At 39.4% G+C, this 21,634-nt stretch overlaps 1 protein-coding gene across 1 annotated transcript in view; it reads right to left on the reverse strand.

Moving 5' to 3' along the window:
- uba6 (ubiquitin like modifier activating enzyme 6) overlaps positions 1 to 21,634 on the reverse strand; it is a 101,669-nt gene that overhangs the window by 55,323 nt on the left and 24,712 nt on the right. Inside the window, exons 5-8 of the mRNA XM_059643544.1 lie at positions 18,485 to 18,579; positions 11,985 to 12,096; positions 5,466 to 5,546; positions 4,738 to 4,860 (exon numbers count right to left, since the gene is read on the reverse strand). Coding sequence (XP_059499527.1) covers positions 4,738 to 4,860; positions 5,466 to 5,546; positions 11,985 to 12,096; positions 18,485 to 18,579 — 411 coding nt within the window. The remainder of the gene's footprint in view (positions 1 to 4,737; positions 4,861 to 5,465; positions 5,547 to 11,984; positions 12,097 to 18,484; positions 18,580 to 21,634) is intronic.

A 21,634-nucleotide genomic window follows, 5' to 3' on the forward strand; every position in this document is an offset into this window, starting at 1 on the left:
CAGCTCTACACCTTGTTATCTCAGTAGGAATTGCCGATGCCAGAGAATCTATCTCTGAACATGTTACATCCAGCTTTGTGTGGCAAAATGCACTGTGACCACCTCATTCTTCATAGGACATGTACTTTTTTGTAGTTAAAATCAAGCTTATGGTTTCCTTGCACAAATATTTTAATTTACACAAAACGAGCAACCAACAACAAAATGGAACATCAATGTACAATTTTGGAAGGTGGGGAAGTGATGGCCTCATATCAATGTCACTAGACTATAAATCCAGAGGCCCAGGTAATGTTCTGGATACCTAGGTTCAAATCTTGCCATGGCAAATGAAATTAAGGGTCGAATGATGACTATGAAACCATTGCTGTTTGTTGGATAAACCCACCTAGTTCACTAATGCTCTTTCGTGAAGGAAACTGCCACCTAGTCTGGGTAACTCCAGTAACTCTCAACTCCTGACTCACATCAATGTGGTTGACTCTTAACTGCTTTCTGGGTAATAAATGTTGAAAAGCCAGCAACACCCACGTCTTGTGAATGATTAAATTTTTCAAAAAGTATTCCATCCAATGAACTGAGGAACTTTGTAACATCAGAATAATGAAAATAATGAAAATTCTCAACACAATTTGTATAACACTCCTTTCCCCATTTAAAATTAGTTCCATCTGCCTTTTAAGAAGTGAGTGGAATTAAATGTTTTTAAGACAGCAGTATTGACAATTCCTGGCCCTTTTTTACAAGGTCTACTTTGTCGGAAAAAATAAGGACAGCTTTCTTGATTCTCAATGACAACATATCAATTGTTGCTCAGTAACTGGCACCTAACAGATCATACCTTTTCCGTGTCTTATCGAGCCTACCAGCAAAACTATTTTTCATAGCATGACCAATTTGGGATTAAGGGTGCTTACAGGTGATTTCAGTTGAAAATGCTGCATAATGCAGAAAAATAAAAATCAAAATGGCAACATGGAGAAAGTATTAAATGCCGTAAGACCTATTTGAATGAAGATCTCTTTTCTTTCATTAGCCAGATGACCAGCATTCAGAGAAGCCCTATGTGCTTAAGTGTTTTCCAAACTAAATCATAGATATCCACACACAGGAACAGGAATAGGACATCAGCTCCTTGAGCCTAATCCACAATTCAATGAGATCATAGCTGATCTGTAGCCTCACTCCACATACTTACCTTTAGCCCATTTCTCTTAATAACTTTGCTTAACAAAAAAATTATCTATCTCAGATTTGAAATCAATGACTGATCTAGCATCAAAGTGGTTTATGGAAGGGCATTCTAAATCTCTACCACCCTTTGTGCATAAGGTACTTCCTAACATATCTCCTGGCCTGTCTAACTTTTAGACTATATCCCCTAGTTTCAAAATCTCCAACTAGTGGAAATAGTTTATCTTCATTTATCAAGTCTTTGCCTTTATTTTGAAGCCTTCAATCAAATCTTACCTTAGCCTTCTAAATTCTCAGGAAAACAGGCCTAATTTGTAGAATCTCTCCTTCCAACTTAACCTCTCAGGTCCAGGTATCATTCTTGCAAACCTACACTGTACTCTCTCTGAGGCAACATATCCTTAAGCTATGGTAAGCAGATCTGCTCACAGTACTCCAAGTGAGATCTAACCAGGGTTTTGTATAGCTGCAGCATAACTTCTGCATTCTCTTCCTTCAGATAACTTGTACAGAACATGCTCCCATGAAATGCAGTGTGCACTATTCCTTGTACTGATTTAAATATCTCACCCAGCCATGTCAAGGGGGAGTTCAGTACAGGCTGCAAGGTCTGAAGCTTAGAAGCCATTTCACATGTATCAGGCAACTGTTGGAACTTGCTTAGTTAAAACTGCACAGCTACCAATCAGAAGCACTGGCCAAAAGTCCTTTGTTTCACCCGTCAGAATTTCATTAACCTGTTATTTCACTGGTTAGTGGAATTAATTGACACCAAGTAGGAAGAATCGCTATTTCAAAAACCATATGAATGAGCAAGTTACCTTGTTCTTAACAGTTTTCTACTGCACACTAGATCAACTTTAGTGTCCCAACACACACCATCAAAAGAGCTCAGCCTCAGTGCTATTTTTCCAATAAAAGGCACAGTATGAGACCAACTTGATGCCAACGAATCTGCTTATCAAATACTCCATAAAATAATGAAATTCAACAGGCACGAGTTTCTACTGGCTGTTATTAATGTTTTCAGTGCAATTTGCCTGAAATTGCTTTAATCAGAGCAAACTATTCAAAAGTTTTAAGTGCAAATTCTGTTTGCACAAACTGTTAGACTGTCTTAAAAATCACTACGTTGAGAGCAGACCTCACTTTGAAAACTAATGTGCCAAATCAGATTAATTCTTGTCGAACATTTGCACTAACCACACCATTTCTCAGCTTCAAGAAAGTTCTTATAATTAAGCCTTTTCCTCAGGCACAAGGAATCCAAAAGGTATATTTTAAAACATTAAAATAGTGCAGTTGTGTAATAGAAATTAAAATAGTTTTATCAATAAACTACACTAGGTTTTTCTTCATAAATAATGGGAATATTTAGAAATTCTTAGGAAATGTTTTCCAAAGTACAGGTCAGTAAAGCGTTTAAGAAAATGCTAACTAGTTTCAGTGGGAGCTTGGAGGAAATAAACCCCACAAAATTAGTACAATATTGAGAGCCATTTAAATGCATATCACTCGTTGCACGTAAAGCAGGAAAAATTGGCTAACTTTCATTTCTTCATATAAGCAGTCAATGCAGGTTGTTGAGTTTTGGGTCTGGGGTACCAAGATATAGGTGACATTTCATAGTTTTTAATTGACCTGGCTCAAATAACAAAGGGATTCAAACAGAGAACTATGCGACATAGATCTAATATTAACCTGTCTGTATTAATAAAGGAATTGAAATTAAAAACTCAAAAGGAAAAATGTTGAGAACATCTGACACTTCAAACATGCTCTCAGTACGCACATGAAAAACAGGCACAGGCAGTACGGCCAGTGATTTCATTCTATCCCGTTCACTCATTTTTATGGTGCTTATTTGATTGCTGACATGTTTTTCTTTACCAGCACCGCATTTTAAAAAGTGTGCACATGTAGAAATTTCAGCATCCACATTGTGAATCTTTCGGGGTGTCAAGGAGACTGCCAAAAAGATTTTTCAAAAGTTGAGTATACATATTTCCATGAAAGGAGAGCAAAAACTGCTGCAAATCTAGCACAATTTACCAATGCAATGGGAATGTTACACTGTAACAACTGTCATTTATTAAATGGATGCTTGAGTTTTGCTGCCGTAAATCTTGATGATGAGGAAAACTATTTGGAAAAAATGACGGAAATAAAAACCAATCTGAAATTAGCAACAAATTAAATGCAACCCGACGTCACCAAAAATGACTGTCCACAAAAAGCAGCAATAGCAAAACCACTGTAAACTGTAAAATCTCAGCAAGCACTAACATACAAAGAAGGGCAACAGATTGCACATGCCAATAAGTCAAAAGATGCCATTGAGCACAGGTGCCAGAATAAATAAATAAAACCAACATTCCATCAAACTACCAATAGAATTTTTTTTCTAAAAATCAATTCTTTCTTTCTTTGTTTTCTTGTTGCACTCTTCCTAATCAAATTTTCTACAAAACCCAGCGGCTCAGAACCACTGTGGTCCAATGAGCAAGGCAGCAGAATTTGCAGTACATGTACATATTGAAGCTTTGTCATAATCAAAATGCTTATGCATTATTTTCCCTGAAGTTTAAGATGTAGGGTGATCATGCTCTGTGATATATGCATATTCTGTGTGGAAGGTGCAGTTTTTACACGCCAAATTGACTTTTCTCATACTGTATTTTACAATCTGTTTAATAAACATGGTGTTTAAAATTGATTACATTTAAATAATTCGTTTTGTGGTTGTTGCATTTCATGGAAATGGCTTCTTTATAACCTGCATATAACATACAAATTCATCTGGTCTAAATTTTGCGCTTCTCACAAAACATTCATTCATCATTAGCAACATATCTGTCTTTGAAGAAGCAATTTTCATATACTGAATAATGAAAAGTCGTAGGATGAATGATAATTGTGTTGGAGAAATGACAATGCATTGCCTCAGTCACACAATCATTGTAGCAAGCATTAATGTAAATCATGGTGTGTATATTTATCCATATAAAAGAGTATTGTATTTTGCTTTTAGCCTCAGTCTCAGTTGAACCAATTTAGAGCCCATATTGGTTACTGTTGTCTACCTGTAAGATCTAATTTCCGAAAGTTGCTTAATGCAGGAATTAACCTAGCCTACAAATGGAGCAGCAGGTGAACCGTGTCACATCACAGCACCAGAGCAGTGACATGGCTGCAACATTTAATGCAAGACCTTAAAAAATAATTGTTTCCTGCACTACCCTTGAGCCAATTAGTGGCTGACCTGCTCTTTTACCAAAGTTCGCTGAGCTGCAGATGAGCAACAGCATAGGAATCAAACTACTTCTAACTGTTTAGCACATTTTTATAAGATAATTGTATTACTGATCAGTGATAAAATAATCAGATTTATCAGTGTGTAATCTAATTTAACAACTCCATTGGAATTCATCATTGCAAAATAGTGAGCAATCATTTTCTATATTATCACTAGACAAACAGCATTGTGAGCTAATATGAAATGCTACAGGCCAGTCAAGTTGGTTATTTTCCACAGATTATTACCTGGGTGACACTTTGAATGAAGATTTCTTTTGGCTCCTCGCCGTTTGGATCAGCTACTTCAAACTGGTCCCCAAAATCACAGAACACACGACAGAACACTCCATATACATCAGCGCTAATGAACTAGAAAAAAATTGCATAAAATTCCCATCAATAAAGCATTCACAACACTGGGGCTTCAAACATTAACACACCAAATTCCTTCTGACCGTGACCTGTTCCACGTTGCTGCTTTAAACAAACTTACAACATTTTTGCAATCACAGCAAGCATTAGTCCTTCATTCAAGGAGTAGAAATCAGATGCTACTTTTAATCCAATGCTCTGAAATTGGCCAGATTAACATAATCAACACTCTATTATCCATTTTATACATATCACATCCATTGTAATACTTTTACAATTGGGTACAACAATAAATATGTACTCTGAAGTAAATATCCAGTAAAATCAAGGTAGGACCTCTCTAAATGTAAAGTTTCAATTAACCTGTGTGGTTTAACTCCCATCTTTATGCATTAGGATTACACGTCGATTCTTATCATCCCAAGTACATTTACATGTAACATTAGCTTTGAGTAACAAACTGCCCATTTCTCGTTTTGCAATATCATACAACATCGAAAGCTAATTTTATTGCAGGCAAACTCCACAAACAGAAACAAAGAAAAGGGGATAAAACTGACAATAAAATGCCTTAGCCTAGTACAATACTACAAAAATCATACCTTGATTGGTGGTTGCTGCGAATGGCAAAAGTCATTTATCTTCTTTTGAAGTGAAAGTCTAGTCTCTGTTAAAACTACACACTGCAAAAAGAAAAGCTTCTGATCAATACGAATCCAATCCTAGCACCATTCAAAGACGACTGTTGTTTCACATCATGGAATTGCTTACAAGATTAACATACTACCAACAAGAATTTCTGGTTCACAATCAAGCTTACAGAAGACTCGATAATTGAGAATGTCAGACCAACTCATCTGAGGAAGAAAACAATATTTTATTCAATACAAAGCACCACTTGACCATCACAAAGATGACTTCTTATTTAAAGGAAATGTTTTATGAAAAAGTGGTCTTGATTTTAGTGTCTAGCCTGCTCCTACACCCTCAGTTTTCTACTCGTTTATTGGGAATTTTTTTTTAAACTCGATGCTAACAATGGTCAGTTTCATACATTCCACCTGCATCCCACTGCTGCTCATGCTATTTATTCCTTTGAAATATAGATTCTTTTACGTGTAAGTACAAGGCCAATAGTCTTCAGAACAAAGACCTGCTATTCTGCCCTTAACACCCGCTCCACCATTTAATTAGGTCATAGCTGATCCACAAGCTCCTCCATAAACCTGTCTAACGAAATTCCAGCTCAATCTAAAAACAAACTGATCCACCAGTCACACCTTTTGAGGGAAAAGAATTCTACCATTGGTGTGAAGTGCCATTTCCTAATTTCACTCCTAAAATTAGAGCTAGACGATTTCAGAACGTGCCCTGGATTTACCCACAAGGGAAAATAGTTTTTCTGTATCTGTACTAGCAAATCATTTTAATACACTAAATTCCTCAACTAAAATTCTCAAGCTTCAAAATTCAAAACTATTCCAAGTCACGCTTATATAATGTATCCTTACTGCTCAAAACCTTGTACGTCTGGTATTGCCAGGGCAAATCTGTGCATAATTTACTATTTTTACAGCCAATATACTCTTCCTGAGGTCCAATATTCAAAACAACAGATGGAATCTAAACAAGATTGTATAACTGAAGGAGCAGTGCTACCCCTTCACGCATAAACCCCATGAAGTAACAGTCAATGTTTCATTAGCCCTTTTGACATACTTTTGTGCCCATGTGGGAACAGGAAACTGAAATAATGATACCAAACAAACGCCCACAAATAATGAAACTGAACGTAATTTTGTTTTTTGCAATTTTACTTAACTGTGAGTCAGAACCAAACTGAACTAAACATTAATTAACAGGCAAACAATTTTAAAAACTAAAGAAGAGAAATTAAAAGTTACTACAAAGATACGTCTTGCAAAACTACAAGTATTCAAATGACTCAATAATATGTAACACTGCTTGGCCACACAGTTCCATAGTATGCTGCTATTTATTCATTCAAGGTATGCCAGGAGTTCTACCCAACAAGTAGCTTTCATCCTCAAGCTTCATAAATACGTGTATAATCAACAATGAACTCTGCCTTCCTCAATTCTAATGGCACAACTGTTCAGAACTCATTTACAAATAAGCAACAACGAACATTCCAGGCCATCCCTCTTTTGGGAAACCGTTTAGCTCCTTTGCATTTCCAAACTATTGCCACAACTTTGCTGATTTTAGACCTTCTCAGCCAGCTTGGAAATTGCCTTCAGTAGTTCATTTCTCACTTTCAGCCAAACATAAACAGTTCCAGTGGATTGGAAAACTGCAACGAAACACTTATTTAAGAAGGTAAAGAGACAAAAACAGGTAACTGTAGGCCATTTAGCTTAATGTCTATTATTGGGAATATGTCAAATTCTTTTATAAAAGATGTAATAGAAAACATTTGGAAATACATTCGATGATTAAGCAGATTTAATTCAGCTTCACAAAGGGGAAATATTGGCTGACAAATTTACTAGAATTCTGGGAGGGCATAAAAGGTAGAATTGTTAAAGGGGAAGCAGCAAATGTAGTATTTTTGGATTTTCAGAAAGTGGTTGATAGGCCAATTAGCCCAACATCTACTGTTGTAAAAAAATGAAAATAAATTTTTGAGGAAATAATAGCAGAACATTTGGAAAATGATAAACTAATCCAGCAGTCAGCATGGCATCATGAAAGGGAAATCATATCTGGCTAATATCTTAGAGTTTTTGAGGAAGCATCAAACAGAGTTGAAAAAGGGGAACCAGTATTTATTTGGACCTCAAAAAGGCATATGATAATGGACCACACAAAAGGTTAAGTTGTAAGGTAAGAGTTGGTTTCAGAGGTAGCACATTGGTGTGAATACAGATTTGAAGAATGAGTAGGAAACAGCAAGCGCAGATAAGGAATTGTTTCCAGTTTGGTTCCAGCACTGGGACTGCAACTGCTTACAATATATATTAATAACTTGAGGGAAGTAAGTGAATGTGCTATAGCCAGAGTTACAGATAACAAAAAATTGGTGGAAAGGGAAGCTGCAAGAGGGATACAAACTGTTTACAGGGAAATATTGATACTATAAGTGGGCAAAAAGTTGGCAATGGAGTGTCATGTGGGTAAAGGTGAAGTTATTCATTTAGAAAGGAAGAACAAAAGAACAGAATATTATTTAAATGGAGAAAAACTGCAGCAAGCGGCAGCATAAAAGAACTTGGGGATACTTGTGTACAAAAATCCTAGCACTCTGGTTCAGCAAACAATCAGGAAGGTTATTGGATGCTGGCCCTTATTTCAAGTGAGTTGAGATATAGAGGGGAAATCTCACTACAACTGTACAATGTGCTGCTGACTCCATGTCTAGTATACTGAGAGCAGTTTCGTTCCCTTATTTAAAGAAAAATATCATTTTATTAGAGGCAGTTCACGAAAGGTTCACTGGGATGATCCCCAGTCTGGAAGGACTGTCTTAAAAGCAAAGGCTAAACAAGGTCAGATTCAACTTCCTGGAGTTGAGGAATGACCGCACTGAAACATATAGGGTTCTTAAGGGGTTGGAAAGTCAAGTACTGAGAGAGTCTAGGGACAGAGGACAGTTTCAAAACAAAGGGGTGCCAATTTAAGACTGGCAAGAGGAGAAATTTCTTCTCTAAGCGCGTTGACAGTCATTGAAAATCTCGGCCAAAGAGAGCTGTGGGGGACAGAATCCTAATCTAAATTTATGGCTGAGACAGATAGATCATCATCAATTGGGGAATCAACAGTAACAGGGAAAGAGCAGGAAAACGGATGAGGAATGTTGGATCAGCTATGATTCTATCGAATGATGCAGCTGGCTCAAGGAGCCAATTGGCCTGCTTGTGTTCCTATTTATTATGATAAGCTATGACACATTAGGCAACTTAAGATAACAGCCCATTGTGTTAGAGATAGCATGGATATAATATTGGCTAACTAATACAAGAGACAGAATTGGGATAACAGGGGTATTTTCAGGATGGCAACCTGTAACTAGTGGTGTATCACAAAAATCATAATAATGGGGCCACAGTAATTTACGATAAGTATTCATGAATTGGATGAGGCAAGTGGAAGTAATATCCAGTTTGCAGCTGACAAAAAAAAGTGGAAAGGCAAGCAGTGAGAATGATAGAGTCTACAGAGGGATACAGTCAGATTAAGCGAGTAGGCAAAAACTTGGCAGTAGGAATATAATGTCAGAAAATGAATTTTAGCAGGAAGAATTCAGGAACTGAATTTTATTTAAATGGAGGATGACTGCAGAAAGTTACACAACAGAGGGATCTCAGGGTCAAATATAAATCACGAAAACCTAGTATTTAACTTTGCAGGTATTAGGGAAGGCAAGTGGAATGCTGGTCCTTATTTCAAAGGGAATGGAGTATGAAAGGAAGGAGGTTTTGCTAAAACTACACAAGGCATCAATCAGCCCACAGCTGGAATACTGTCAAGAGTTTTGGGCTCCTTATCTAAGCTAAGATATACTGGTAGTGGTTACAGTTAATGACCTTCAGCTGCTTCATCAATTACATTCCCTTTATTGCAAGGCCAGAAGTGGAGACATTTGGTGATGATTACAAAATGTTCAGTACCATTTGTGGTTCTTCAGATACTAAAGCAGGTCCTGTACCTACGTTGTAAGCTCTCACGCACCACACAAGCACTGGAAAAATGACCATCTCTGACATGACAGAATCTAATCATCTTTGAAATTACTTTGACATTATAATGGCTGAATCCGCCCCTCTATCAACATTCTGGGGATTACCACCGTACAGAGAATGAACTGGATCAACCACTGTGCCTACAAGAGCAGGACAGAGGCTGGGAATTCCGCAGCAAATAACTCACCTCATGCTCCCCGATGCTCATCCAAGAACTACAAGGCACAATTCAGGAGTATAGTGGAACAGTCTCTGCTTGCCTAGATAAGTACAGCTTCAAACTCTCGGGAAACTTGACATTATCCAGGTAAAAGCAACCAACTCGATGGCATCCTTTCCTCCACCTTCAGTATTTGTCTCCATTACAACCAATACACAGTGACAGCAGTGCATTGCAACAACTCACCAAGCCTTGCATGACAGCATGTTTTAAGCTTGTGACCACCATCATTTAGAAGGCCAAGGGCAACAGATGCATGGGAAACTACAAGGTCTCCTCCACATCATAAACTATTCTGAACTACTGCCATTCCTTCACTGTCATTGGGTCTCGCTTCCTAACTGCACTATGTTATATCTACATTGTATGAACTGTAGTTCAAAGGCGGCTCGTTCACTTCCTTAAGGACAGTTAGGAATGGACAATAAACACTGTCTGAGCCAAAAGTACCTACATCCTCTGAATTAATTAGAAAAACTCAAACTGACCTGCTGTCAGATTTCTTACTCCTAAATTTTCTCAAGAAAAATCTGTAACAGTTGGATATAATGTATCTCTGAACGTGTTCAACTTCACTCCATCTTGAAGTCAAGTTCATACCACTGGACGAATCCTGAATTTAAATTTTAGACATTCTTTGTTGTCTTCTTCCTATTGTTTCCAACCAGGGCCAGAGACAGAAACCATGGGCTCCAGTGTTGCTCCTGGCCCTAGCCCTCAGCTATATCCACACTACCAGTCCAGTGGAATCTGCCCTCAACCTAAGCACATTAGCTCCTAGAGCTAGTTATTGGGCCCTGATGTACTTCCCTGTCAGTTTTCAACCAAGACATATTCATTCTAATTTTCGCCACTTCTGTCACTTGAATTGTGCATTTGCATGCACATCTCAGCTGTCTTTTTTATTGATATAAAGAGGAAATAAAAGTAATTTCTCTCAAGTCTCATCATCGAATTATAGAATGCTTCGTATAAAACAAGGCTGTTTAGCTCATTGTGTTTATGTTAATCCCTTTCCTTTAGCTCACAATGCTTCCTTTCATTCCTTTCTCCATGGATATTTGGTCACTAATGATCCCCATGTTCCTTGCATTCCTAGCCCTCGTCTAAATCTTCCAATCAATCCTGACTTTTCTACACTCTTGTACCATTCAGGCTTGACTTCCTCTTGGATAAGAAAACAGACTGTGTCTGTGCCTCTCTCAACAGTTTGCAAAGGCCTCATTAAGCACTCAGCACTGTTACTTTACACGCTGCAACTCCAATTACATTATTCTCTCTTGCTGCTTTCCAGCCCACTGACAACCCGCTTCCCACTGTGCCAATCACCACAAGAAAAAATAATTAAGGTAGGGAAAAGCCTTCAACAACTATCCAGCTGAGTCAGAACGGAGGCAGATGCAATTATGTGACTGAACATAGTTTTGATAAAAAAGGAGGATTCGTGGTCATAATTTCAAGTTCAGGTTGTTTGACATCATAAATGTTCCTGCATCATTAACTCAGGAGTCCTTCCAGAAACTATTCTTGGCTCCCATTTAAATCATCTACATGCTGCTCCTAAACGACAACATGTCATCAATGATGTCAAACAAACCTAATCCAAGTTACTGATCAATATGCTCTCCTTCAAGGCCACTTACTTTTAATCTCAGTTTGTTGCTGCTCTGCCTCAACTCATTCACTGTATCTACCACATGTATACCCTCATCTTTTGATTCAACTAATCCAACATTTTCCTGTAATCCTGAGTCATCTCTGCTGCCCATATCTTCAAATCCTATTCATCTATTCCTCTAGGCCACTTGCTCAACAGCATTTCAAACTTAAAATTCTTACACCGATGTAAAATTTCTCCATGCTCCAGTTGGCTTCTTATGAATAGGATCACCAATCCAAACAGAAGGCATCAGAAAATAACTGGTGCTCGTGAGAGGGAAGGGGATTGTGCACATGATTTTTAGAGAATCCTGTATTAGAACATGGCAGACCAACTTTTCTTTTAACAATATAATACAATAAAAATTAGGAAGACCATCTAAACCTAGGTCATTTTAGTCCTGAGATAGTATAGGTAAATACTGCTCAGTTAAAAATAAAGTCAAGACAAAAGGCAAAGCACAGCTCCTTGAGTATCTGGCAATAATAAGGATGGGCAGGCTAAAGTAATGGATTACTTTAAAATCTTGTCTGAATACCTGAAAATGCTGCAGAAAGCAAAGATCTGTATTTTCGTCCAAAAGAATGTTGGATGTATTGACCTGGACATAAGGATTCAGCTCTGCAAGTTGTAAGACAGTGGCCTCAGCTCTGCAAATAAAATAATTAAGAAACTAATCACCTTTTAGAACATTTTAACGAATTGTCCAATTCTTGCCTATTCTTTTGTACATAATGCAAAAACAAATGGACATCTTCAGACAGGACAAAAAAAACTGGAGAAAATATTTGCATTGAGCAAAATAGCCTACCACTTCAAAAATACATAATGAGGAGAATTTGTTTCCATAATCAGTCACTATGAAAATCACTTACTGTAATGCAAAGAAACAAATATCTGAAGTTTTAAAAAAATTCTTCTCGGAGTGACAGTGCCATTTCTTGCTTTCATGCATACAAAATGTTACAGATAAGAAAACTGTACAGTATTACTGTTTTCAGAGACTAAGCATCCTGCCATGTGTGCAAATTCTAGTTCAAAACCAAACAACTGGGTTTGACTGAGGCACAAACTAAGAATACGAAAAGCTGTTGAAAAATCTGTTTGAACCCCATTAAAGAAAAAGAAATTAAAGAAGAATAGGAAACAGAGGAAGGAAAGGAAAAAACTTGTACTTATATAGCATCTTCCTCAACCTCATCAAATCTCAAATGCTTTGCAACAAAATCATTACTTTTGAAGTTTTGTTGAAAGGTAAGGAGCATGACAGCCTACTTACAAACTGCAAGATCCCACAATGGAAACATCCTATTTCAGTGATGTTGGCTGAGGAATAAATTTTGCCAGACCACCTTTCTCTTCTGTGAATTGTGGTTTGGGATATATTACAGTTGGCTGAGGACCTCAGAGACAGGAACAATGCAACCCTATTCAGCACTGCACTCTACTGACAGTCTGGATAATCTCAGGAGGCAAGTATGCTACCAGCTAATTTGCAGAAGTCAGAATTTATAATCTATGAAAAGCATTTAGACAGTGCTGTCATCAATTGCTATAACGAATTAAACCCTTGACAAGAGTGATGAATAAGTCAACTGGAAGTGTGATAGTTTGAATTTGCTCCTTGCAGATGCACAAATCAGACGAGAAGAGCACATCTCAACAGGATCAAGTGGGTAACAGAACATTTATTACAGATTTAATCATGTACTCTTACATTTAAATAAAAAGTTATAATCACCAATTAACAGCAACAATGTCATTTTCCTTCTAGTTTTTCACTGATGTTTAACTTGTGCAGGCGGTTCTGCTATAACGCATGTTCTGTCAATGTGAGTTGGCTGCAACGCAATCAATGAATAGAGAACACTATTTCTAAAATGCAAACTTGTCCTGGTTATAATGTGATTCCATCAGTGCGTGGAGGAATACACAATGTCATATGATCGTTTCATAGGCTTTGTCGTACAATGTTAGTGCCCAAAGAGTCACCGCACAGGCGTCAGATGATCATTTTGTGGGCTTTGTTGTGAAATGCTTTCTGCAAAGAGGTACAGTACAACCTCCTCCCCCATCATAGAACATTACAGCACAGTACAGGCCCTTCGGCCCTTGACATTGTGCTGACCTGTCATACTGATCTGAAGCCCATCTAACCTACACTATTCCGTGTACATCCATATGCTTATCCAATGACAACTTTAATGTACCCAAAGTTGGCGAATCTACTACCGTTGCAGGCAAAGCGTTCCATTCCCTTACTACTCTCTGAGTAAAGAAACTACCTCTGACATCTGTCCTATATCTTTCACCCCTCAATTTAAAGCTATGCCCCCTCGTGCTTGCCGTCACCATCCTAGGAAAAAGGCTCTCCCTATCCACCCTATCTAACCCAATGATTATTTTATATGTCTCAATTAAGTCACCTCTCAACCACCTTCTCTCTAACAAAAACAACCTCAAGTCCCTCAGCCATTCCTTGTAAGACCTTCCCTCCATACCAGGCAACATCCTAGTAAATCTCCTCTGCACCCTTTCCAAAGATTCCACATCCTTCTTGTAATGCGGTGACCAGAACTGTACGCAATACTCCAAGTGCGGCTGCACCAGAGTTTTGTACAGCTGCAGCATAACCTCTTGGTTCCGGAACTCGATCCCTCTATTAATAAAAGCTAAAACATTGTATGCCTTCTTAACAGCCCTGTCAACCTGGGTGGCAACTTTCAAGGATCTGTGTACATGGACACCGAGATCTCTCTGATCATCTACACTACTAAGAATCTTACCATTAGCCCAGTACTTTGTCTTCCGGTTACTCCTACCAAAGTGCATCACCTCACACTTGTCTACATTAAACTCCATTTGCCACCTCTCAGCCCAGCTCTGCAGCTTATCTATGTCTCTCTGCAACCTACAGCATCCTTCGTCACTACCCACATTCCACCGACCTTAGTGTCATCTGCAAATTTACTAACCCATCCTTCTACACCCTCATCCAGGTCATTTATAAAAATGACAAACAGCAGTGGACCCAACACCGACCCTTGCGGTACACCACTAGTAACTGGTCTCCAGGATGAACATTTCCCATCAACTACCACCCTCTGTCTTCTTTCAGCAAGCCAATTTCCGATCCAACCTGCTATATCTCCCACAATCCCATTCCTCTGCATTTTGTACAATAGCCTACTGTGGGGAACCTTATCGAACGCCTTGCTGAAATCCATCTACACCACATCAACCGGTTTACTCTCATCTATCTGTTTGGTCACCTTCTCAAAGAACTCAATCAGGTTTGTGAGGCACGACCTACCTTTCACAAAACCGTGCTGACTATCCCTAATCAATTTATTCTTTTCTAGATGATTATAAATCCTATCCCTTATAACCTTTTCCAATACTTTACCAACAACTGAGGTAAGGCTCACTGGTCTATAATTACCAGGGTTGTCTTTACTCCCCTTGTTGAACGGGGGAACCACATTTGCTATCCTCCAGTCGTCTGGCACTATTCCCGTAGACAATGACGAGTTAAAGATCAATGCCAACGGCTCGGCAATCTCCTCCCTGACTTCCCAGAGGATCCTAGGATAAATCCCATCCGCCCCAGGGGACTTATCTATCTTTACCCTCTGTAGGATTCCTAATACCTCTTCCTTGTGAAACTCAATCCCACCTAGTCTAGTAGCCTGTATCTCAGTATTCTCCTCGACAACATTGTCGTTTTCTAGTGAATACTGTTGAAAAATATTCATTTAGTGCTTCCCCTATCTCCTCTGACTCAACACACAACTTCTCACTACTATCCTTGATTGGCCCTAATCTTACTTTCGTCATTCTTTTATTCCTTAAATACCTATAGAAAGCCTTAGGGTTTACCCTGATCCTATCCGCCAACAACTTCTCATGTCTCCTCCTGGCTCTTCTGAGCTCTGTCTTTAGGTCTTTCCTGGCTAGCTCATAGCCCTCAAGCGCCCTAACTGAGCCTTCACATCTCATCCTAACATAAGCCGCCTTCTTCCTCTTGACCAGAGATTCCACCTCCTTCATAAACCACAGCTCCCGCGCTCTACAGCTTCCTCCCTGCCTGACAGGTACATACTTTTCTAGGACACAGGAACTTTTCCTTGAATAAGCTCCACATTTCTAATGTGCCCATCCCCTGCAGTTTCCTTCCCCATCCTATGCTCCCAAAATTTTGCCTAATCGCATTGTAATTGCCTTTCCCCCAGCTATAACTCTTGCCCAGTGGTATACACCTATCCCTTTCCATCACTAAAGTAAACATAACAGAATTGTGATCACTATCACCAAAGTGCTCACCTACTTCCAAATCTAACACCTGGCCAGGCTCATTACCCAGTACCAAATCTAATGTGGCTTCGCCCCTTGTTGGCCTGTCTACATACTGTGTCAGGAAGCCCTCCTGCACACACTGGACAAAAACTTACTCATCTATAGTACTCGAACTATAGTGTTCCCAGTCAATATTTGGAAAGTTGAAGTCCCCCATGACAACTACCCTGTCTCTCTCACTCCTATCGAGAATCATCTTTGCTATCCTCTCCTCTACATCTCTGAAACTATTCGGAGGCCTATAGAAAACTCCCAACAGGGTGACCTCTCCTTTCCTGTTTCTAACCTCAACCCATACTACCTCAGTTGACAAGTCCCCAAACATCCTTTCTGCAACTGTAATACTGTCCTTGACCAACAATGCCACACCTCCCCCCCTTTTACCATCTTCTCTGTTCTTACTGAAACATCTAAATCCCGGAAACTGCAACAACCATTCCTGTCCCTGCTCTATCCATGTCTCCGAAATGGCCACATCATCAAAGTCCCAGGTACTAACCCATGCTGCAAGTTCACCCACCTTATTCCGGACACTCCTGGCACTGAAGTAGACACACTTCAAACCAACTTCTTGCTTGCCGGTGCTATCTTGCGTCCCTGAAGCTTTATTTCGGACCACCCTACTCTCAACCTTTTCTATAGTCGAACTACAATTTTGGTTCCCATCGCCCAGCTGAATTAGTTTAAACCCACCCGAATAGCCTTAGCAAATATCCCCCCCAGGATATCGGTACCTCTCTAGTTCAGGTGAAGACCATCTTGCTTGTAGAGGTCCCACCTACCCCAGAAAGAGCCCCAATTATCCAAGACTCCAAAACCCTCCCTCCTGCACCATCCCTGTAGCTACGTGTTCAACTCCTCTCTCTCCCTATTTCTCGCCTCACTAGCACATGGCACGGGCAACAAACCAGAGACAACAACTCTGTTCGTCGTAGCTCTCAGCTTCCATCCTAGTTCCCTGAATTTCTGCCTTAAATCCCCATCTCTCTTCCTACCTATGTCATTGGTGCCTATGTGGACCACGACGTGGGGCTTCTCCCCCTCCCCCTTAAGGATCCCAAAAACACGATCAGAGACACCACGCACCCTGGCACCTGGGAGACAACACACCAACCATGAGTCTCTCTCATCCCCACAGAACCTCCTATCTGTTCCTCTAACTATGGAGTCCCCAATGACTACTGCTCTGCTCCTCTTCCCCCTTCCCTTCTGAGCAGCAGGGACAGACTCTGTGCCAGAGACTTGTGCCCCATTGCTTTCCCCTGGTAAGTCGTCCCCCCCAACAGTATCCAAAACAGTATACTTATTGTTGAGGGGAATGGCCACAGGGGATCCCTGCACTGCCTGCCGGTTCCCTTTCCGTCCCCTGACTATAACCCATCTGCCTTTTTCTTGTACCTGAGGAGTGACTACCTCCCTGTAACTCCTCTCAATAACCCCCTCTGCCTCCCGAATGTTCCGAAGTTCATCCAGCTCTAGCTCCAGTTCCCTAACGCAGTTTCAAAGGAGCTGGAGTTGGGTGTACTTCCTGCAGATGTAGTCAGCAGGGACAGTAGTGGTGACTCTTACCTCCCACATTCTGCAGGAGGAACATTCAACTGCCCTGACCTCCGTTTCCATTATTCTAAATTCCCAAGACTGTTAAAAAATAAGAATAAAAAATAAACTTGTTACCTTACACCAATAAGGCACACAGAACCTTTTTTTTGGTTAGCGGAGGAGGATGGGTGGGAGACACTACCTGGGTAGTGTTTCAGGTAACGCAACCACACAAATATATTACCTCACTTACTCACCAGTCCCGTGTTGGCTCCTGCTCAGCGTACCTCCGCCTATTCACGAGGTAAGCTTTTTATAGATTCAAAAACTGTGACTCACCGGCTTCCCGTCAGGCCCCTGCTCCAAGCTCCCGCTCGCGCTGCTGCTCAACCAGACATCTTCTCTCCCCCCCCACCCCACAAGGTAAATTGTTAAATTTATTTTTATTTTTATTTCCTCTTTTTAGTAATTTCCCTCTAGTTTCATCAAATTACAGAATGCTCAGCATAAAACAAGGATATCTAGCTCATTATGTTTATGCTAATCCCTTTCCTTCAGCTCACAATGCTTCCTTTCATTTCTTTCTTCATGGATATTTTATTACCAAACATCCCCATACTTTTACTTCATTATTAGACTAAAAATTAAACATCTATTCAAATTTTGCTATCCATTGTGTTCAGCTTTCGACTGATTTTTAGTGATTTTCAGTAATCGTTTTTGGTGGTCTGCCCCAACTCCACTTTTCCCATAGGTTCCGTTATACCTATGGCGTGATTTATTTATAGCTATTTCTGCTAAACCTGACTGAATTTTGGAGAGGTAACTGAAGTAGGGATGGGAAGAATTGACTAAAGGAGTGGACAGTGGCATCTCTATCGCTGTAATATTTACCTATATCTGCAATGTTGCACAAGAATACAACTATCACATTATAGCAGAACCAACCGTATGATACATAGCTGTAAAAATACAAAGAACATTTCATATATTTATTCCGTTATACTTTCTAAGAGTTACAACTAAAATAATACATAAATGTGCTTTAGATGTGTAGGTGAAATAGTTATATAATGTTACATCATAGGATTGCATTTATTTCAGCTCAAGTCAGATTTTCAGCATTGCTAATGTAACGCTTACCTGTTTCTGTGACTGGTCACATCATCGTTGTGCAGAAAGAAATTAGTGCCTAGGTCCCAAGTTTCAGATGGCTTGGTGTCATGGATGGTCAGTGTCTAGCCCAAGGAAAAAGAAACATGTTCACAAGTCAGCATTTATCACATTGATCAAGACAATGTTACTTCAAACAGTATGAATGTCTGAAATTTGAGAGAGACTTTTGTGGCGTCAGTGCCATTCCCAGCTTTCATATGTAGATAGAGCTTCAGTGAAGTTGCATGTGGTCAATTTCAGTTCAAAATCAAACAAGCAGATTAGCTCAGGCACAAAATAAGGACAAAGATGTAGATGAAAAATCATGGAGGTGTCTGGAGACAGTAGATAAGAAAAACCTGTTCCAATTTATGGAAAATTGAGAACAACATGCCAACAAAGAAATGAGGAAAACCTTGCTCATGCCTGAGACTATGGTGGAGTGAGGTTCAATTGAGGACTCAACAGGGAATAGAAATAGTATCTGAAAAAGAAGAAATAAGCAGGGATATGGGTAGGGGTACTCTGCAAACTGCTCCTTTGGAGAGCCAATGCACACAACTAACCAAATAGTCTCTTGCGCTGTAACAATTTTGTGAGTTCACGATTCAGTTCTCAACAAGACCAAGAAGGGTGCATCCAATGGACGTTCTCAAAGTGTAGAATGAACTGGAGTGCTGGTTTGTTTGTCATCTCTGTAAAGGCATGGTCCTGAGGCAGCAGCAGCAACATCTCTGGGATATTGTCAGAATGACTTAGCTGAAGCACTTTTGAATGAGGAGGCCCCTCACTTCCTAACAGCAGCAGCATTCATTTCTTCATTTGTTAGCACATCTCCTCTCTCATCCTGCGGAACATTGTCCCATCCTCATTGCTCAATTATCTCTACTTCCCAATGCAAAAATTATGCTGACAGTCCCCCAATGCTTTTTTCACCTGCACATCTAGATAGGCTAACTGTTCCTGGTTCCTTCTTTCACTCAGTTTTCTAGATCATACTGTCTCTGGTATCTCCTTTTGCTCAAAGACCTGCTTGAAAAGTTTTAGCTGGTTGGTGAAAATCAGCAAGAATTTGTAATGGGTAAGTCATTTCTGCTAAACCTGACTGAATTTTTGAGAGGTAACTGAAGTAGGGGATGGGAAGAACTGACTGAAGAAGTAGACAGTGGCATCTCTATTAATGTAATTTTTATGAATTTCCAGAACACATTTGATAAGGTCTCAAAGATACTGCTAGGTAAAGCTGAATCTCATGAAAATTAGGCAAATTACAGATGGTTAGGAAATTAGCTAAGCAGGGCAATGGCCACATACTCTATATAGCAAGATGTAATGAGTGATGTCCAATGCATTGGGGTCTCAACTAATCACTATATTTATTAACTTTTTAGAAAATAGGACAAAGCCACAAAACCAAATTTGCTAATGACAAACATAGGTAGTAGCAGTAGTGCAGGTAGAAACATAAGATTACTAAGAAATAATGATAGCGTTAAGTGAACAAGCAAAGCCACAGTAAATGGATTTTAATGTGGGCAAGTATGAGGTCCTCCATTTTGGACCTAAAACAGGGAACATTCTAAATAATGGAGAGATGGAAACAATGGAGGTCTACAAGCCTTGCAAGACAGGGCACATAATTTAAAATGCCTTGAACAGGCGCAGAAAATAATCATAAAGGCAATTGGAATGCTGGTCTTTACAGCTAGAGGACTAGAACACAAGGAGGGGTAGACATCATCCTACAGTTGCACAAAACTACTTGAACAATGCACAGAGTACAGACAGCCATTCTGGGCACCACACCTTAGAAGTTATATAATAGCCTTAAAAGTAGATTCAGCAGAATGATAACTGGACTCCAAGGCTTAAATTATGAGGAAAGATGACATGATCTAAACACTCGAACAAAGACAAAAAAAATGCAGATGCTGGAAATCTGAAAAACAATACAGAGAATACTGGAGAAACTCAGGTGTGGCAGCATTTGCAAAGAGAGAAACAGATTTAACGTTGAGCCCAGTTTGACTCTTGTTCAGAACTGTTCTTAAACTGGACTTGAAATGTTACCTCTGTTTCTATCTCTGCAGATGTTGCCAGACCTGCTTAGTTTCTCCAGCACTCTCAATGTCTGTTACATTACTGAAGTTGTATTTCCTGGAATTCAACAATGTTTATGAAATTACTGTGGAACCCGAAGTTCTAAGAGAGTAAAGAAGTGATAACTGGATAGGGAGAAACTTCTGCTTTACTGTTTGGGAAATCTAAGCCCAGGGATCATGGTATAAAAATTAAAGTCAGCTCTTTTGGAAGTATGAGTCAGCAACACTTCAGCATACAAAAGACAGAAGTCTGGAACTATCTGTTGCAAATGACAATTAATGCTGGATCACTTGCTCACTTTAAATCTGAGACTGTGAGCATTTTTTTGTTCCACCAGAACCAATTAGATAAACGACTAAAGGCAGGATGTGGAATTAGGTCACAGCTGACTCACGATCTCAGTAAATTGTATCATAGGCTCAAGGCTTAAACGATGTACTCCTGTTTTGATATTCACAAAATGTAATCATACATCCACTGCTATCTCATCTGATGTTATTGATGTTTTTGGTTTAGACCAAGGGGGTCCCAGACTGTGACATATACATAGGAGACATCACGCAGCATGTACACGGGGAAAAGTGAATTGTCTTATGCACTTTCTTTGCGGACACTCTCACATCTGCTCCTTTGCTCACTGTTCTTCAGTTTGTTGTAACTTGTCACAACTAATTAAAATAGGAGCTTCCAGTATTGATTGCACTGTGGGTGTTTAAATAAGAGTTTTTAAGCTTGTGAAACTGATTGGACTTAAACCTGTTAGCAAGTTGACTTGTTGCTTCCCTTCAGGTAGTTTAAAATTCAAAAAAAAATTTTAAATTAAAACTATTTCTAAAGCCACAAGTGATTACACAGACAGAGGTACCAGGAGGTTACAAACTTGCTGAAGTATTCTTTGGGTTAAAAGGTTTGGCCTTTAAAAATAAACGTTTGCTTGCTAGTATGCAACATTTTGGCTTCATTCATAGCACCCTTTCCCATATATGTCAAAGTGAAATTTTTGACCTATATACTAATTCTATAGGAAGGAAATCG

This window comes from Stegostoma tigrinum, chromosome 3 (genome assembly GCF_030684315.1).
Source record: "Stegostoma tigrinum isolate sSteTig4 chromosome 3, sSteTig4.hap1, whole genome shotgun sequence".
NCBI lineage: Eukaryota > Metazoa > Chordata > Chondrichthyes > Orectolobiformes > Stegostomatidae > Stegostoma > Stegostoma tigrinum.